At 41.7% G+C, this 20,705-nt stretch overlaps 1 protein-coding gene across 1 annotated transcript in view; it reads left to right on the forward strand.

Moving 5' to 3' along the window:
• LOC110153558 (neuronal acetylcholine receptor subunit alpha-7-like) overlaps positions 1-20,705 on the forward strand; it is a 67,057-nt gene that overhangs the window by 17,081 nt on the left and 29,271 nt on the right. Inside the window, exons 4-5 of the mRNA XM_020917463.2 lie at positions 1,151-1,260; positions 10,124-10,203. Of these exons, the coding sequence (XP_020773122.1) occupies positions 1,151-1,260; positions 10,124-10,203 (190 nt within the window). The remainder of the gene's footprint in view (positions 1-1,150; positions 1,261-10,123; positions 10,204-20,705) is intronic.

Below are 20,705 nucleotides of genomic sequence, written 5' to 3' on the forward strand. Positions count from 1 at the left end.
ACCTTCAGAATTCAGTCACTGAGCTGTAGAGGCTGCACTAGCACTGATAAACATGTCCATATTTAAATATTTTCTGATTTATGTTTAATGTTCTATCCTCATCACAACTTCTTTGAAAAAAAAAAAACTTGGTTCCACCTTGTAATGTCATGTGGTGATACACAAAATGCTCCACTGTGTTTTCATACATCGTCATGGGAATCATTTGGATAATTTCAGCCCTGGAATTGACAATCTCTACTAATCAAAAGGTAAAAGGAGCTGTTAATTTGAAAACTACCACTTCATGACATCAGAAGGTGGAACAGAGCACTTTGAGTTTGGAGATAGACAGACTAATAAAAAGTGTTACTCATGAATGAAACAAAACACACCTCCTGGTATGTTTTTGAGGATGTTGCAACATTCAAACCTGGCTAAAAGCTCACAAGAGTTGGCTGCAGGTGCTGGATGAAGTGAGAATAGGGGTACAGGGGAAAACACAAATTCTGAGCTCTCAAGTCTCAAATGCAGGACAATACAATCTGACTCAAACATGCATGAATCACTTACAGAGTTATTTGTGATTAAAACTACATTGCACAACCTGCTTGCACAGTTCTGTTTTTCAGTGTATCTGAGATTTATGTTTATATTTATGAATTCTGCATCATTTTAAGGTCGCTGTATCTGACTCTTCAAGGTCCTATACCTCATTTTTTCCCCCCAAGGATTAGTGCAACATGTGTCTTTCCCCGGTACAGATGTATTATATAAGCAGCTCTTAAGGTCAAAATAAGTCCACCTTGTGCTATCTGCATCTAATTGTAAAGCATTTTGGACCACTGCACACATTTCAAATGAACTGGTTCTGTTTTTCACGTTTTTAATACATCACATGAGCCTCAAACATTGAATGCCTCTGGAGGACTCTCACAGGCGGCTTTTCTATTGTAATAAACAATTACAGCCCCAGTGACACTAGAGCCTGCTCATCTCAGCCTGCTCATTATCTGCTCCTCCATCTGTCTCCCTAATGCCTGTGGGCGCTGACCATCATGTCCACTACATACATCCACAGACATGTGCATACATCTACACGTGCATACATCTACAGGCACACATGTGACGTGGCATTTAAACATGAAATAAGCCTTTTGTCTTTGTACAGACATGGACTGACTATTCCCTGCAGTGGGACCCAGCAGACTACCCAGGGGTCCGCAACGTCAGGTTCCCCAACCATCAGATCTGGAAACCTGACATCCTGCTCTACAACAGGTGAGCCGTCTGTGGCACTCGTGCACTACTGTATACTCATCACTGTTCACTCACAACCGTCCACTCACCACTGTCCACTCACCACTGTCCACTCACCACTGTGCACTCAAGACTGTTCACTCACCACACTCGCCACTGTACACTCACCACTGTCCACTCACCACTGTGCACTCAAGACTGTTCACTCACCACACTCACCACTGTACACTCACCACACTCACCACTGTACACTCACCACACTCACCACTGTACACTCGCACACTGTACACTCACCACACTCACCACTGTACACTCACCACACTCACCACTGTACACTCACCACACTCACCACTGTACACTCACCACACTCACCACTGTACACTCACCACACTCACCACTGTACACTCGCCACTGTACACTCACCACACTCACCACTGTACACTCACCACACTCACCACTGTACACTCACCACACTCACCACCACTGTACACTCGCCACTGTACACTCACCACACTCACCACTGTACACTCGCCACTGTACACCCACCACACTCACCACTGTACACTCGCCACTGTACACTCACCACACTCACCACTGTACACTCGCCACTGTACACTCACCACACTCACCACTGTACACTTGCCACTGTACACTCACCACACTCACCACTGTACACCCACCACACTCGCCACTGTACACCCACCACACTCGCCACTGTACAACCACCACACTCGCCACTGTACACTCACCACACTCATCACTGTACACTCGCCACTGTACACACTCACCACACTCACCACTGTACACACCCACCACACTCGCCACTGTACACTCACCACACTCGCCACTGTACACCCACCACACTCGCCACTGTACACTCACCACACTCACCACTGTACACCCACCACACTCACCACTGTACACTCACCACACTCACCACTGTACACCCACCACACTCGCCACTGTACACCCACCACACTCGCCACTGTACAACCACCACACTCGCCACTGTACACTCACCACACTCATCACTGTACACTCGCCACTGTACACTCACCACACTCACCACTGTACACCCACCACACTCGCCACTGTACACTCACCACACTCGCCACTGTACACACCACACCACACTCACCCACTGTACACTCACCACACTCACCACTGTACACCCACCACACTCACCACTGTACACTCGCCACTGTACACTCACCACACTCACCACTGTACACTCGCCACTGTACACCCACCACACTCACCACTGTACACTCGCCACTGTACACTCACCACACTCACCACTGTACACTCACCACTGTACACTCGCCACTGTACACTCACCACACTCACCACTGTACACTCGCCACTGTACACTCACCACACTCACCACTGTACACCCACCACACTCGCCACTGTACACCCACCACACTCGCCACTGTACAACCACCACACTCGCCACTGTACACTCACCACACTCATCACTGTACACTCGCCACTGTACACTCACCACACTCACCACTGTACACCCACCACACTCGCCACTGTACACTCACCACACTCGCCACTGTACACCCACCACACTCGCTGTACACTCAGTTTTACACTCACAACTGTACACTATAGTGGACTGGGCCTCAATCACGAAGTGTTTTTATCAACAAATCCTAAGAACAGTCCGGAGAAACTGTACAAACAAAAATGCTACTAGAATGCTAGAATATTACTATTATTACTCTTATAATGCTATCAAAAATTCTAATTCCTCCATGATTTATAAAATATCTAGTAACAATCTTGAGAAGTCTTATAGAACAGGTAGTACTTGGTCTAACAGACTTTAAACAAGCTTCCACAGTCTGCAGTGTTTTCCATATGTCCCACTGTTACAGCCCTGTGCCTGGTTACTCGTCTGGATTCATCACCCACCCACCTGACCCCTCATGAGACCACACATACTATTGTATGTGCATCCACTACTCAATACAGTGAAAGCAGCTGCTTGTTTCAATAGGTTTATGACTTAAATATTGCCTCCCTCAGTGTGTTCATGTGAGTTTGGACATTTGAAAATGCTGCTGAAGCTGTAAAACGTAAAACCGGACTCCCTCGTTCACTGTATCCCTCACACTTTCACACGATAGAATGCCAATTCCACACTCGTCATATATGGAAGTTCAGACGGCGTTTCTTCATGTAAATAAAATGTAAATGAATGTTGTTCATATCTGGATGTTGGTGAATTAGGTTCAGCTCTCATTTAAGGCAGATCTATTCCGCAAAATTGACTTTTTAGAACTTTTCTCCATGTTATGGCTGTTTCTTCCTTATTGACCCTCTGAAAGTTGTATTTGGAGTGATCCGTGTATGTTTGAGCGGTCTTTGATCACTTATTTTAATCCTGATATATGCCTATTGCTCTGCACTTACTTCCTTGTCCAATTTATTTTGATACAAATGAAAAAAAAAAACATTACTCACTAGTGTGATTTTTTAAAAGTGATTTTAGATCATATTTTGAATTAAAATGCTCAAATTATATCATAATGATCCATGTGTGCCATAGAGTACAATTATATAGCAGACACAAGCACAATAGATCTTAATCTTAAATCTGCTTTAAGAAGACATTTGGCTGCTTCAGAACGCAGACCAAAGTGCAGAGTTCTCAGCATCTTTTCAAAGTGGAAGTTACAAACGATAATAAAACATTAATGAATAAGGCCCATTGTGTCACGTGGAAACAGAGGGAGGACCCAAAACGCAGGACTGCTTCAAAATATTTAATGACAAATCAAAAAAATCCAAAACTCAAGACTTAATTGCCATGACAAGAGACATGGAGAAACTCGGACAGAGACAATGGACCAACCAGATCTGACCCAAGCAGACTGCTCTACTTTTTTATTTTTTATGTGTGGGGAAGTGGATTGTCTCCTGCAGGCCCAGGACTAAGCCTGCCTGAGTTTGCCACCTCCAGATGTGTCACCAGGAGATATGGGGCTTGCAGGAGGCAGCCCGGCCCTGCTTATTCAGCCCTTCCTACACCTCAGCTCCCACCTGTTTCACAATAGCCACTGGAGCCCAATGCCAGTACAGACTGCCCACCATCCCTGGATCCTATTCCGTTAAAGCCTTTATTGGAGCTTCTGACCTTGACCTGCCTGTTTCTGTTCCTGAGCCACTGCTGGACACTTCTCTCCGTCTGGGGTGGTTGTTTCCCTGTGTCCCTGCTGCAGCTTCACTGGACACTGTTCTCCGTCCAGGGAGCTTGCCTCCAGATCCTTCCCCTGCTCCTCCTCAAAGTGTGCTCCAAACGATGCTTCTTGTCTCGGTCTTTGCCATCGCCATTGGTGACGTAGTTAAAAGCTCCCAGAACATTGAACTTCCCTGGACTGCCTCCATGGCCACTTGACCCCCTCAAACTGCCTTTACCTTCATGACCCCAGACTGTCCTGACTGTTTTTTCAGATCTCTTGTTCCTCCTCCAGGTCCCCCTCCACCCTCCCGACTTCACTGTGACTCCTTGGGACGTCTGGGAGCCATCCTTTCTGTCATGGTTCATGTTTTGTAGTGGTTGTAGTTTGTGTTTTATTTTGACATTTGTCCTGTCACCTTGTATTTTTGAGTTTTACTTCCCATCTTGATTGTTTGCCCCACCCTAATGTGTTTCACCTGTGTCTATGTGTGTGCATTTATACCCTGTGTTCTCCTCTGCCCTTTGTTGGTCCATTGTCTCTGTCCGAGTTTCTCCGTGTCTCTTATCGTGGCAATTTAGTCTTGCGTTTTAGATTTTTTTGCTTTGTCATTAAATATTTTGAAGCAGTCCTGCGTTTTGGGTCCTCCCTCTGTTTCCACGTGACACATTGGTTTGAATGGGTTTATTATGAGCGATATTCTCTGTTATTTGTCATGATCATGGTTTTGGTTCATATCTCTATGATAAGGCTTATTCTTTTAAAGTGAATGTGACAGGTTTTCATGTTTTTCTATTTATGACTGGGTGTGGCGGGAGTGTACCTGTAGTGAATATCTATCATAGGAAGACAAGAAAAGACTCTGAATATGTGTACCTATGTCATCAACACATTCAAAGTTTACTGCATACTTTAGATTTTTCTAATGTAAGTGTGAAATTCATTGAAGGTGCATTATGTAATTATGAGGGTCACCTTCTTGTTTCTATGGATATGCCATTGCTCCACCTGGATGTTCCACAGTGTAACATTTAACAGCTCTACATTACATTTATTCAATTACAGGTGGTTTTATAACTCAGAAATACTTAGAAAAACAGACATTCTGACTGTAAGCAGGGTCGCCTCTCCACAGATCTGACCTGTAACTTGGTCTGGTTTGGTCTGCATGAAGATAGCAAGTTACACAGTGGTCTTTAAGTTCAGAGCAGCGTAAAAAATATCACACATATGAACAAACAAGAACACAGTGAGCAGAGTGGAGCTGCACACAGGATAACAGCATGTGGAGGTTTGACACAGTCCACAAAATCTGCACCTTTAAGGGCCTGTTAACACGAGATCGCTTGCAGGTAAAAACAACAAAATATTTAAATCGGAAGTGCCTTTCGTTTAGACAGTTTTTGGGGCTTAAAAACACAAAAATCTGAAACCATCCTCCGGAGTGGAAAAGTTGAATACACTCCACCGTAGCGTTTCTGTCTACACTGCCCAAGAGGCAAAACTTTGATCAGATCTGCTCAGATCTCCTTCACATACAGTATGTACAGTGTACATACAAGACACAGAAACAAACATGTGGGATCATTTCCATGCATTGGACCTTCAAGCTGCTCTGGCAGCTCTAATAAACTTACAGGAGGCTCCCAACAAATGTACAGAATCTGCAGAGATACTATTAGTGAAGAGAGAAGAATCTGCAATCACCTCTGTTAAATTCTGGATGCACCAGTTGGTTGCAGGCGAGCTAGACAGATATGGATGAGACCTGGAGAACCAGTTGATGGTGGAACAACTTTGTGGAAGGAGGAGCTGATGAAAATGTGTGGTGTGAAAACTTCTGTGTGTCCAAAGATGTCCTTGTTGCTTTAAGTACATGCATACCCAATCGAATTCCACACACTTTGCGTCACTGTATTCCACTGTATTTCCTCCCAAAAGCACTCATCTAAACACTGAATAAAAAGTGACGACGCGACGCCACTTTTGTGTCTTCTGTTCAGACCGTCATCATATAAACGTAGTCTAAAACACCTACAGGGTAATGAGTAGAACACATTGAGTGCTGTCTTTCACTCAGAGTTTCTCTCAGAGCATTTTGGGTAAAGTTCTACAACTCCTAATAATGTCACGTCACAACAGTCTACTTGCAGACTGCAACATTTCGGGAATCCTCAAAATTGCAAATTGAGTTAGTGCCAGCTTTAATTTTATGTGATGAATGTCCAAGATAAGTAATTTCATTAATTGAAAAGAAAGCAATCCCTCAGTCTAAAAATGATGCATGGATCAGTATAAATGAGCGTCAGGTTAAAATGTGAGTAAATGACGTTAGCCCCAGAGCAGCTCCCATCTGTCACTGCTGTCCCTGTCCTGTACTCATGGGCAGTGTCACAGAGTCAAGTCCACTCATCTGGATCAGTGCTCTAACACCTCAGGGAGATTGGTCACACATGAAAGAATATACATTTCATTAAGGAGCCTCACATGAGTTTTATTTGGGTTGCCAGTTTCAGTGCTGAAATCCAGATGGTTTATAGGTTCTATATTATGCAAAACTGACTCTTGTGAGCGTTAAGTCATGTTAGAATGTTGTTCCCTCCTCAAAAACAGACCTGGAGTTGTATTTTGTATCATTCACACATGTTTGAGTAATCCTTTATTATTAGTATGTCTACTCAAACGCTCTTTTCCACCTTGTGATGTCATGAAGAGGGTAGTTTTCAAGTTAACCTTTTACCGTTTGTTCAGTAGAGATTGGTGTGATGGAAATTTATATTGTGGAAATCTCTTTGTGTAAATGAATGTGATTTCTAATCCGAGACCAGAGCATCATTAACATGTATAAAGGCTCGACAGAACAGACACAACTATCTACAGACTAAGGAAGCTCTTTGTTGTACTACCTTCGGCGGCACGGTGGCTGAGTGGCTAGCGCTCATGCCTCACAGCAAGAAGGTTCCAGGTTTGATCCCCAAAACATACTACATAAGTCTCCAGACAGAACAGTTTATAGACAAGGTCAATCAATGAACCTGCCCAGGGACTACAGGTGGAAATCAGCATTGTTGCTACTAGGGCTGGGTATCATTAAGAAGTTGCCGATACGATACATATCTCGATACACAGGCCACGATACGATACATATACCGATACAGTGCACTTTCGATTTGATATGATATAATTCAAATTGATTCGATACAGTTCAATAAAAAATAAAGGCTAAATCATGGCTGTGATACTAAAAGTGTTTGTTAAACCATTTCTTGTGCAAAGTTCATATGAAACACAAACATTTTAATCATCAAAACAGAGGCAAAATGTCAAATGTGTTTCATAAATGAGTTTCCTTTCACTCCACAAGCAACAAAACTGTAGCGCTGTAACAAAATAATTTAGTAAAACACACAATACTCTTTGTGATATATCGATACAGTAGCCCACGATATCGATACTGTATCATCACATTAAACGATACGGTATATTGATATTCCGATATTTTTGCACACCCCTAGTTGCTACAACCTGGTACAATGCACTCTTCTGTTAAGTTTAATGTGAATTGTGCACTGTCCCTGTCTCATTAAATAAATAAATATAAACCTGTCCTCAAATGTAAGTTGATTAGCTCAAGTCTGTCTGCTTTGATATATATGTAAATTGTACTTCTGTATAAATACTCAGAGGTCAGATGCTCTGGGGGAGATACTCAGGAAATGCAGAAAAGGGGTGACTGGAGAGAGGAGACTCTCTCGGGAGAGGCTGTTGGTCTGTGGCCAGGGCAGACCTAGACCCTGTCCATATCTGGTGCAACAACAATTAACCTTTGTCTGTATTCCAAAAACTCATCAGGCTTCACAGATGGATTAATTATTTATCATCAAGAGATCATATTTTTTTCCACAACACTGGCAATTCTAGAACTAAAATCATCCAAATGATTCTAGTGAAGGTGAATAGAATTTAAAAACTAAAAATAGAGTGGTACTACTTCCTGTAGTACCACATAACATCACAAGCTGAGTGTTTGAGAGCCTAAATATGACTAAATATGCATGATTTGTGTGTTTAACATGTGTTAATGAAACAAAACACAACTCCAGGTTTTATAACACAGATCGGAAAATAGCATAATATGGGCCTTTTAAACCTAAAATGTCTCTTTCTGATCTGAATGGTCACTCCGTAAGCCCAAGAACCTAATTCCAATCCTGAATCAGTGCTACTGCAGCCTTTGCAGCTCAGGGAGGGAATTCTGGAGGTTCTGAGCTTTCATTGTAATACCTTTCTGAAACTGTATGCGCACACACTACATAGAGTTCCTTTAAGTAAATCTATACATCTGTACACCCTAAGCCCAGTTCTGGTCACTCCTGGTTGATCCATTAAATAGTGACTTAGACCAACAGCATTTTATTATAGTACATTAAAGTCTATTTAGTCAAAGTCTGCTGTATTTACTTTATTTTTTATTCTATCATAGTTTGTAAATTTTGATCACAACAATGATAATAAAACCTTTTCTGATTGTGATTGTAAAGAAGACAGCATTATATTGTTACATTATACATTATATTATTACATTATACATCTAGTTGTTGAGTTGGATTATGAGAAAAGTGCAGGATTTAACTGTCCTCTTGTGTGTTTTGGGCTGTAACAATATCCAAGTCTCATGACACGATATTTATTACAATATCGTGGGAAAGCTCACGATATGGTGGAGAGGCTCACGATTAGGGATGTAACAATATCCAAATCTCTCGGTACGATATTTTCACGATATACATGTCACGGCATGATATTTATTGTGATATTTTGTGGAGGCTAACAAAACTGAATATGCAACTTTTTCCTCTTAAAATGCCTTGACAAGACTTAATCCAAAGAGCTAAGACTTCAAAGTGCTCAGAACTGTTATTTCTTCTTGTAGTCTGCACTGAAATGGAGCAAAGGATCATGGTCTATGTAGTTCCCTCTGTCTTTTTAGCTATTGCTGGCCCATAACTACGGAAGCGGAGAGGGGTCACAACAAACGCAAACGAAGCAACAAATACAAATGCCACAACACAAACACAAATGCCGCAACACATTAAAAAGCCACAACACATCAAAAAGCCACAACGGAAGTGACCGCGGGACTCTATTTTCTGACGGACCGATCAAGTGGCAAGTGAAGAAGAAGAACTACAACATGAAACGAATAATGATAAAACAATAAATTACTTTTACTTACGTTTCCAACTTCTCCGTTCCTTTACTTTTCACGTTGTAGTTCTTCTTCTTCACTTGCTGCTTGATCAGTCCGTGGGAAAATAGAGTCCCGTGGTCACTTCCGTTGTGGCTTTTCTTGGTGTGTTGTGGCTTTTTGTTGTGTTGTCGCATTTGTATTTGTTGCGGCGTTTGTGTTTCTTGTGACCCCTCTCGGCTTCCGTACTTAACTCTTAATTTAAGTAAAGACTTGTGATTCGATACATTGTGATGGTCCATGATAGTCTTATGAGAAATTGACGATACGATATTTCGGTTATTGTTACATCCCTGTGTGTGTTGAGTTTGACTGTTCTCTCAGCGCTCATCTCCTCACAGCTGTGGGTGAACACTGCCACATGATCAGGCCTGTTTCACACTAGAGCCTGGTGCCTGACGCTCGTGTGGCTCAGTCCTGAACAAGAACTGTGTTTGTTTTACAGTGCGGACGAGCGCTTCGACGCCACGTTTCAAACCAACATCCTGGTCCAGCATACAGGCGAATGCTCCTACTTACCCCCAGGTAAGGACTACACCTGGACTACAGAGTAAAGACTAGGGACTAAAACAGGACTGAAACAGGACTAAAGCAGGACTGATACAGGACTGAAACAGGACTAAAACAGGACTAAAGCAGGACTGAAACAGGACTGAAACAGGACTAAAACAGGACTGAAACAGGACTGAAAAAGGACTGAAACAGGATTAAAACAGGACTAAACCAGGACTAAACCAGGACTGAACCAGGACTGAACCAGGTCTAAACCAGGACTGAAACAGGACTGAACCAAGACTAAAACAGGACTGAAACAGGACTAAAACCGGATTAAAACAGGACTGAAACAGGACTAAACCAAGACTAAAACAGGACTGAACCAGGTCTAAACCAGGACTGAACCAGGACTGAACCAAGTGTAGCACTTATACAATGCCACAATAGGAGGTATAGTAGTAGTAGTAATAATAATAATAATAACAATAGTAATGGTAATAGGCTAGATCAGAAGATAGAGTTCGGCTCGGAGGGAAGTGAGGTGTTTAATGAGACACTTACACAAGATTGTAGCTTAGTTGTGGTGTTATTATTTACAGTGTACCAACAGACAGTATTTACAATATTTACAGATGTGCACATTTATGTGACTGTGTTCAGAGTCCGAGGAGTTCAATGTGTTATAGTCCTTAGTCCAATTGCAGTTGAGCAGCAGCAAAAGTTTATATAATCCACACGGAGATCATGTGAAAGGAAAAAAAAAGAGTAAAGTGGGTGATTTTCTAGCAGAGTCAATAAGGGGCCCAATGCCCACAGCAGGGGGCAGTGGGTGTGTGAGTGTGTGTGGGTTGAGCGGCTGCTACGCCTCCCACTGCACAGGCAGATGCTTGCACTCTTAGTTTGGTTCTGGTTCTAGGCCTTAGCTCGCCATCCAGTGTCTGAGAGTCCAGTTTCTGAAGAGTTCAGTTCTGGAGAGTTCAGTTTCGGAACCAAAACAGGACCAGCAGTGAGTAATACAATTATTTAGTACAACTAAGTCACTATAAAACATTTTCCAAACATCATAACATTTTGTCATAATAAATCTGAGTAATAATTCCATCCATGTACATGCACCAGTATTAGTCAATATCAAGAGTACTCCATTGTAAAATATTTCCCATTAACAATAGGTAATATGTTATTTTAAATTACTTAGATTAACAATTTAACAGGGTCATATCATTCATAATTTGCTGTCAATATTAGTACAAAACCGAATAAATTGTATTGAAAAGCGGTCATATAAATGAATGTGAACAACCGAGCACGCGCTCACAGCTCCGTATTGAATTACACTGAATCGGAGCGCTAGCATTAGCATTAGCATTAGCTCCGCACAGCAACAAACAAAGTGAACTCACCAGTTGCACTTAGTTTAACCACATAGGATCACGACAGCACTTCGTCGTTAAGGCAAGAGGCATCTAGGGAAGTTGATGACATATGAGTTACTTTAATATACTTTTAGAGTGAAACAGTGAGTTTTTAGAGCAATAATCTTCTACCTGCAGCAGCTCAGTCACACCCAACCACGTCACAACACACGAGTGAATGGGAGCGTGCGCGCGGCCATGTTTAAAGAGCTTGGCGCAATCAGTCTCGCGATAGTTGAGAACAACGGCAGCCAAAATATTAGGTAGAGAGGGCCAGGAACAGAAAATACCTGGGTTACACAAGACTGAAACAAGACTGAAACAGGACTGAAACAGCACTAAAACAGGACTAAAACTGGACTAAAACTGGATTAAAACAGGACTAAAATAGGACTGAAACAGCACTAAAACAGGACTAAAACCAGACTAAAACAGGACTAAACCAGGAATAAACCGGGACTAAAACAGGACTAAACCAGGAATAAACCGGGACTAAAACAGGACTGAAACAGGACTAAACCAGGGCTAATACCTGGCTAAAACAGGTTAAAACCAGACTTAATACCAGTCTACAGATTTAATCCCCTACATCTAACTGGCAAATTTAACCAACCATCACTTTTTTTTTTTTTTTTGTATCAACAAATGCGTACTAAATAGATTCTCTGCTTTTAATAATGCCCAAAGGAAATTGCAGATTCTAAAAGGCGCGTCATGCAGTGTTCAAGGCCATGTTATGTCAAGATTCAATTTACCAGAATATAGACATTTTTAAGTCCCACTTTCACTTGTTTATGTGTTACTCTAGCCCAGAGAATGATGTTGTTTTCTGCTTGGTTTGGGACTAATGGACCGTGCTGGAAATAATTAAAGTAGCGGGGAGTTGTGCCGAGAGCAAGGAGACCAACATAGGAGACGTTTATTTCCTATTAGTACAGGACACAGGCTGGAGGATTTCTTGGAACAGCAGCGCAATGAAATCTCCATTTGAATTACCCAGGTTCAACAATATTTAAATAAAGAATATGATGAGGTTTTTGGATTTTTGTTTTGTTTTTCTGAATACATTTTGGTAGTCGTCAGTCCACCCTCTGAACTTTTATACACAGCTGCAATCTTGCCTTATTTCTAATGATGACCAAAGTGCAGTACACAGCAATAATTATAAAAGGTCATCAAATAACGGAGTGTCTATTTGCTCCCTGGGTGTTAATCGTTCAATGGACACGATTCTTCTGTTTACATCCATCTCAAGAATAATGGGAACAGTGGCGTGTCCGCTTACGTCGTTTCCTGTGAAAAGTGCGGGAAGCTGGATTTGAGAATCCAAAGAAATAAAATTCAAAACAAAGGTAAGGTAAGGTAAAAGATAAGTCAGTGTTGCTACAAAATATATTTGCGATGCCTGTCTGATCATTACTATTTGGGTAATTAATTTGAAAGCATCACAGCATCATGGGAAGTTTATTTAGCTTGTGTGATGTATAGCTATATGTATGAGGACTAAAACAGGAATAAACCAGGACTAAACCGGGACTAGAACAGGACTAAAACAGGACTAAACAGAGACTAAAACAGGACTGAACAAGGACTAAACCAGGACTAAATCAGGACTGAACCAGGACTAAAACAGGAGTAAATCGGGACTAAAACAGGACTAAACCAGGAATAATAATAAGAATAATACAATAATACAAATTTGTATATATAATAAAATTTTTATATTATATTGTATACGATTAATTGACCAAGAAATTATTGCGATAAATGATAATATTTCACCGATTTCAACTAATGTAATGACCATGGAATAAAAATGCAAATACATCCTCTCAAAGATCAAAAAACCTTACTTTCTAAAAAATATTTAGCACCGGAACTTCAAAACAAGAAAAAACAATAAGTCTAAATAAAATAGATTTGTTAACATAAGAATAGCCTAATGTGTCTGGCTGACAGCAAGGACTTCTTCACAAAAATGCTCTTGAATAAACCATTGTTGAACCAAATACAACCAAAACAATAAATAAAATGGATTATTAAGTCTCTGTAACAAAATTGCCCTTAAAAGTGATTTTAGTCACTGACTTACATTGGTATATTGTGTCTCCTCTCTCTGTGGCTGCTGCTGTGGCCTCGTCATTTTGGTCTTGAAGTGTTCGTGTTAACCCGCAACACAGCATGCTATTTCTCTATGAGGGAGCCTCTGTCCTGTCTGGTATCATGTCAGTGTCTTGTGGGATTTCAGTGGATTTTGGGCTCTCCTTGGGACGAGGTTAGTTGTGTTAATGGGGTATGTGTTTATGTCGGCTGCTGGGCTTTGAGCCATTTCTTCTAGCTGTTTGCGCGCTCGCTGCGTTTGACGTATCTGACCTTTGAGACATGTCCCACTCACTAGTGTCGATTTGGCATCGTGACTTGTTTTGTCACAAGCGATGAACTGTTTTGGTTCTGATGCGGTGCTATCTTTGCAGCTTCATGTTCACCACAGACAGCAGTGCTTTCTGCACTCAGGCTGCTCTCATCTGCTGTGTTGATGAACAAATAATCTGTCTAGTCTACGCTGGCATATTCATTCAAGTGTCATTAAATTAAACGAGAGAAGTCAGAGAGTGATAGAAGCCTTTTTGACATTCAGACGCTTTGATAGAGAGCGAGAGAGAGAGAGACAAGGAAAACAAACAAACATGCAAATAGAATTTATTGCGGCCAGAAAAGTTATCGAGCTTGTTAAAAGTTATTGTACGATTAATTGATTTATTGATTGATTATCGTTACAGACCTAATGTGGACAGACTACAGAAACAGCTAGTGTAAAGGATAAATGTTGACAGGAATGGATGATTTCAAAAGGGAAAAGTACATTATTGTGGCTTATGTGATGAAACTGGAAGAGAGTACGTGCCAAAAAAACCACTGGACTCAGCTCAGGTTTTTTTCCATCCATCAAGTTGCAGCTTGTTGTTTTGATTTAACATAATGTTGGGATTCCATTTGTAAATAGGTTAGGCATTCATAAATCATCTCACTATACAACTACTACTTAGAGCTGGGTATCATTCATAAATTGCTGGTACAATACATACCTCGATACACAGGCCATGATACGATATTTATCTCATAGGGCTGAACGATTTTAAGAAAAAATTGAACTGCGATCTTTCTAGCAGATATTGCAATTTCGATTTCATCAACAATTTTTTTCAAATCAAGTTTCAGAGCACACGAACATTTGCAAATATCACAGAAACTTACATCATACCAGAGTCGTGTACTGATGATTTAATGCTGGACCATAAAAAGCCCAGTTTATGCAGACAATAAGAGCTGTGATTGGTCCTCTCTGCATCTGAGCTACAGACATTTCCTATACTCCACTTTCCTTTCTTTCCATAGTAGGAATGGGCATTCGATTAAATGTTCTTAATTGATCGCCGGGAGAATTAACGATTGATTATCGATTAATCATTAATGTTTTTATATTAAAATGATCATCATTATTATTACTATCTGCACTACTAATCTGCATAAATAAATTCAACTTTACGACTCTAGAGCCACATCAGCCTCTTTGACATTATAATGTGTTTAATGTAACTTTGCACAACTCTCACAGAAATGAAACTTAAAACCACATCGCTAATTTGCATAAACTAAGCGAAGATAAAACTACAGCTCTTGTGCACTGATGCGGTCAATTTCTGTCGGATTAAAAGACACGACTCAGGTGAATACAGGTTAGTGTGACCATATTTGCGTTTGTCAAAACCAGGACACCGTACGGGGGGAGGGAGGTGGGGACTCGTCATTGACATTGAGCGACTCTCACCTGGTAAAACCTTTTCCCACTGGACACCGAAACATATGTGCTGCTTTATACAATGCACATGGACTCCCACTTGTCCCGAATGCAACAGAAAGCGTGGAATTTCTTGTACAAGTCATCGTTAAATATGCATTTGCGCTTCAGCACATTGCAGACTGACCGACTGTTTGTGTCTCGCTCCTTCTGAGTGCAGAGAGCTACATGTACAGACCCATTTGTCCCCAGACATGGACGTTTGGTCACCCTACGCTACGCACAGCAACCTACATTCGATTTGTCGATTAAAATGAACGTAATCGATGAAGATGGAGATGGTTCATATTAAACTTTAACACCAGGTTTAAGTCCTAGCCTCCTAGCACTGTGGTGGTGAATTACTTAAAAAAAAATACAAAAATAACGGCAACAAGGCAACGGCGGCAGTGTGGCTTGAGATGACGCAGAACTATACTTCGCCCTTAAATTGGGCTTCAGGATCACTGCAGAAAAACTTAGCTTTGACTCTCCCAAAATCGTGTTGAGATTATGATTTTCGGTCCAAGAAACAGATTGTTCAACCCTAGTGTCTCAATACAGTGCACTTTTAATTTGATACAATATATTTGAAATCAATTTGGTTCAATAAAAAAATAAAGTCTAAATTAAGGGTGTCCAAACTTTTTTCATCAAGGACCACATATCTAAACACAGATGAAGCAGACGGCCGATCAAGGGCCATAGACTGGTGCTCAATACAGTGAATAATTGAAATATGTGCATGTTTAACACGTTAGAATGGGCCGTCAGTCTTTATTCGTGCTAAGATCCTTAAAACCACACACTAAATATTAAATATTAGCTTTATCAAGGTAGATTTAAAAAAAAAAATGCAGTAAAAAGTTAATTTTTAATTGATACAAGGTAATTTGGGCCAATTCACCTGGAAGCCTAAGGGCCGGGAAAAATTTGTCTGAGGACCGCATTTGACTCACGGGCCATAGTTTGGACATGCCTGGTTTAAATCATGTCTGTGTGACTAAAAGTGTTTTTTAAACCACTTCTTGTGCAAAGTTCATATGAAACACAAACATTTAAATTTAAACTTTTTTCATCAAGGGCCACATATCTAAACACAGATGAAGCAGAGGGCCGATCGAGGGCCACAGACTGGTGCTTATTAATATGGTGAATAATTGAAATATGTGCATGTTTAACATGAATAGCATGAATAAACTGTTACGGCTGAGCAATGGAGGGACCCAAAAAATGGACAGCAGACCAGATAAAAAATGAAAAGGAGAATTTATTTTTCAAAAATGCAGAGCAGGGCTGGAGCAGGGCTGGGTTTCAGGCAGGAGATGACAAGGAACACTGGAGAGCAAGAACGCAGGTAAGTCAAAATATCGAAGAAAGGTAAGTAGAAAAACATGGAAACAAGGAGCCAAGAGGTTCACCGTACGTAGGACAAAAACAATCTGGTAGAGTCTCACAGGTGAGCAGGTCTCAAGTAGTCAGGCCCTTGATTGGCTGCAGGTGAGGACAATTAGAGGTCCCCAGAGACTCCCCCTCCACCCCGACAGATTACAGATTACGTACCTCAAAATGTAGTTTGTAACAGAATCCATTAAGGTACTTAAGGTGAGTAACGTAATCTGAATACTTTGGATTACTTGATTTGCTGTAGAGAAGCAAAGACGAGGAAATCGTAACATAGGAAGTTTTGTCTGTTAAAAAAAAAAGAAAAGCCCAGACTTTACTGAATCAAATTAAAAATATTATTGATAGAAGAAGAGGAGACACATCCACGCAGCATGATTTAGTCCTGTTAAATCCTGTTTGAGACCTGGTTTAGACCTGGTTTTTAGATCTGGTTTTAGACCTAATTTAGATCTGGTTTTAGACCTAGTTTAGTTTCCGGCAATGAGTGGAATTAGGAAAAAAAAAAACTAGATATATCGATATTTCAGTATTTTTGCTCTCCTCTACCACTACTACATTACTGAGAGAAAGAGAAAGTGGCTCTTGTGAGGAAAATGGGAGCATTGATTTGACAGGAGTTTTACTGTAGTGTTACAGAGACGAGCCGCTTTCCTCCCTCACCTTTAACGACCCCCGTGTGCCAAAGGACGCTGAAGGATGACCACAGTAACCACACCATCCATCTACTACTACTACAATACTACACTACCACAGTAACCACACCATCCATCTACTACTACTACAATACTACACTACCACAGTAACCACACCATCCATCTACTACTACTACTACTACTACTACACTACTACTACACTACTACACAGTAACCACACCATCCATCTACTACTACTACAATACTACACTACTACAGTAACCATCCATCTACTACTACACTACTACTACCACTACTACTACTACTACTACAATACTACACTACTACAGTAACCACACCATCCATCTACTACTACTACAATACTACACTACCACAGTAACCACACCATCCATCTACTACTACTACAATACTACACTACTACAGTAACCACACCATCCATCTACTACTACTACAATACTACACTACTACAGTAACCACACCATCCATCTACTACTACTACAATACTACACTACTACACTACTACAGTAACCACACCATCCATCTACACTACTACTACTACTACTACTACTACTACTACACTACTACACAGTAACCACACCATCCATCTACTACTACTACTACTACACTACTACACTACTACAGTAACCACACCATCCATCTACTACTACTACAATACTACACTACTACAGTAACCACACCATCCATCTACTACTACTACAATACTACACTACTACAGTAACCACACCATCCATCTACTACTACTACAATACTACACTACTACAGTAACCACACCATCCATCTACTACTACTACAATACTACACTACTACAGTAACCACACCATCCATCTACTACTACTACAATACTACACTACCACAGTAACTACTACTACTACTACTACTACTACACTACTACTAGTAACCACACCATCCATCTACTACTACTACAATACTACACTACTACAGTACTACAGTAACTACAGTACTGGTGTTCACCCAATCATCTCACACAGACTGGCTTTATCATTACTCTGGAATTATCAGTTTCCACGTGACAAAACCTCGATCAAAATGATGCTGAGGCTGCTGTTACTGCCCTCTCCTCTTCCTCCTCTTTTTCCTTCTCTTTCTCTCTCTCTCTGTCTTGTTATTCTCTTCCTTTTCTCCCTCTTGTCCTCCTTTCTTATTCATCTGTCTCGTTTTTTCCTCTCTCTCCCCATTCTCATTCTTCTCTTTTCTCCTTCCCCCCTTTCTCTCTCTCTCTTCTGTCCCTCTCTCTCTCTCTTATTCTCCTCCTTTTCTCTCTCTTGTCCTCCTTTCTTATATCCCTTTCTCATTTTCTCTTCTCTCTCCCCATTCTCTCATTCTTACCATCCTTCCTCTTTTCTTCTCCTTCTTCCCTTTATCTATCTCTCTCTCTCTCTGTCTATCCTGTTCTTCTCCTTTCTCTCTCTCTCTTGTTATTCTCCTCCTTTTCTCTCTCTCTCTTCTCATTTTCTCTTCTCTCTCCTCATTTTCAATCTTCTCATCCTTCCTCTTGTTTTTCCTTCCCCCCTTTATCTCTCTCTCTCTCACTTTCTCTGATTCCCCTGTTCTTCTCCTTTCTCTCTTCCATTGTTCGTTCATTCTCTCTCTCTCTCTGTCTTTCTATTTCTCTCTCTCTCTCTCTCTCTCTTGTTATTCTCCTCCTTTTCTTTCTCTTCTCCTTTTTTTTTCCTCTCTTGTCCATCTTTCTCATTTTCTCCTCTCTCCTCATTCTCATTCATCTCATCCTTCCTCTTCTTTTCTCCTTCCTCCCCTTCTCTCTCTCTTTCTCTGTCTCCCCTGTTCTTCTCCTTTCTCTCATGTATTGTCCTTTCATCCTTCTCCTCTCTCTCTTTCTCTTGTCTGTTCTCTCCTTCCTCTCCCTCTTCTTCTCTCTCCCCCTTTCTTTCACCTCCTTCCTCTCCTCCTTTCCTCACTGCCACTTCTCTCTCCATGCGTCCCTCTACTCCTGCTCATCCCCCTTTCCTCTCCCTCTTCTCATCCTCTCTCTCCCTTATTCTTTTCTCTTGCTCTTGCTCATCTTTGTATTCTTCTCCTCTTCTCCTCTCTCACCCCATTCTCTTTTTCCAGTCCTTCTCTGCTCCTCTTTTGCCATCTTCTCCTCCTCTCCATCCCTCGTTTCCCTGAGCAAGCAAAAGCCATGGTCCTCCGCTGGTCTCTCTTTTTTTTTCTTCTTCTCCTCTTCACCTCACTGCAACCCTTTCTCCACCACTCCCTCCCCTCTCCTCCTGCTCATCCCCCTTTCCTCTCCCTCTTCTCGTCCTCTCTCTCTCCCCCTATTCCTTTCCCCTGCTCTCTTTCTCTTCATCTTTCTGTGCTCTTTGCATTCTCCTCCTCTTCTCCTCCTCCTCCCAGTCCTTCTCTTCTCCTCTCCATCCCTCGTTTCCCTGAGCGAGCAGCATCCTCATCCTCCTCTCCTCCATCGCTCTCTCTGTCTTTCCACCTCCTCATCGCCCTTCCTTTCATCGCCATCTCATCCTTTTCCTCATTCATCTCCTCCAGACCTCTCCTCCTCTCTCCCGTTTTTCACCTCGTTCCTCTCCTCTTTTCCTCACTGCGACTTCTCTCCCCATTCATCCCTCTGCTCCTGCTCATCCCCCTTTCCTCTCCCTCTCCACTATTCCTTTCATCTTTAGCATCTTTCCTGTCCTCCTCACTCCCACTCCTCTTCTCCTGCTCTCTTTCTCTTCATCCTTCTCTGCTCCTCCTCTCCTCCTCTCCCTCTTCTCTTTCTCCAGTCCTTCTCTGTTCTTCTATCTCCTTCTACGCTCTGCCCCCTCTTCTCCTCCTTCTCTCCTCTCCTCCTCTCCATCCCTCGTTTCCCTGAGCGAGCTGAAGCCTTGGTCTGCTTTTCCTCCTGCTCATTCCTCTTTCCTCTCCTCCTCTCTTTTTCTTTGTCCCCGCTTCTCCTCACTGTGACCCTTTCTCTCCTCCTTCTTTCTCTCTTCTGTTCCTCTCATCCTTTTTGTCATTCATCTCCTCTCCTCTCTCCCATTCTTTCACCTCCTTCCTCTCCTCCTTTCCTCACTGCATCTTCTCTCCCCATGCATCCCTCTACTCCTGCTCATCCCCCTTTCCTCTCCCTCTTCTCGTCCTCTCTCTCTCCCCCTATTCCTTTCCCCTGCTCTCTTTCTCTTCATCTTTCTCTGCTCCTTGCATTCTCCTCCTCCCAGTCCT

The sequence above is a fragment of the Boleophthalmus pectinirostris genome, unplaced genomic scaffold (assembly GCF_026225935.1).
Source record: "Boleophthalmus pectinirostris isolate CB_2022bp ecotype Guang Dong unplaced genomic scaffold, ASM2622593v1 HiC_scaffold_19, whole genome shotgun sequence".
Classification (NCBI taxonomy): Eukaryota; Metazoa; Chordata; class Actinopteri; order Gobiiformes; family Gobiidae; genus Boleophthalmus; species Boleophthalmus pectinirostris.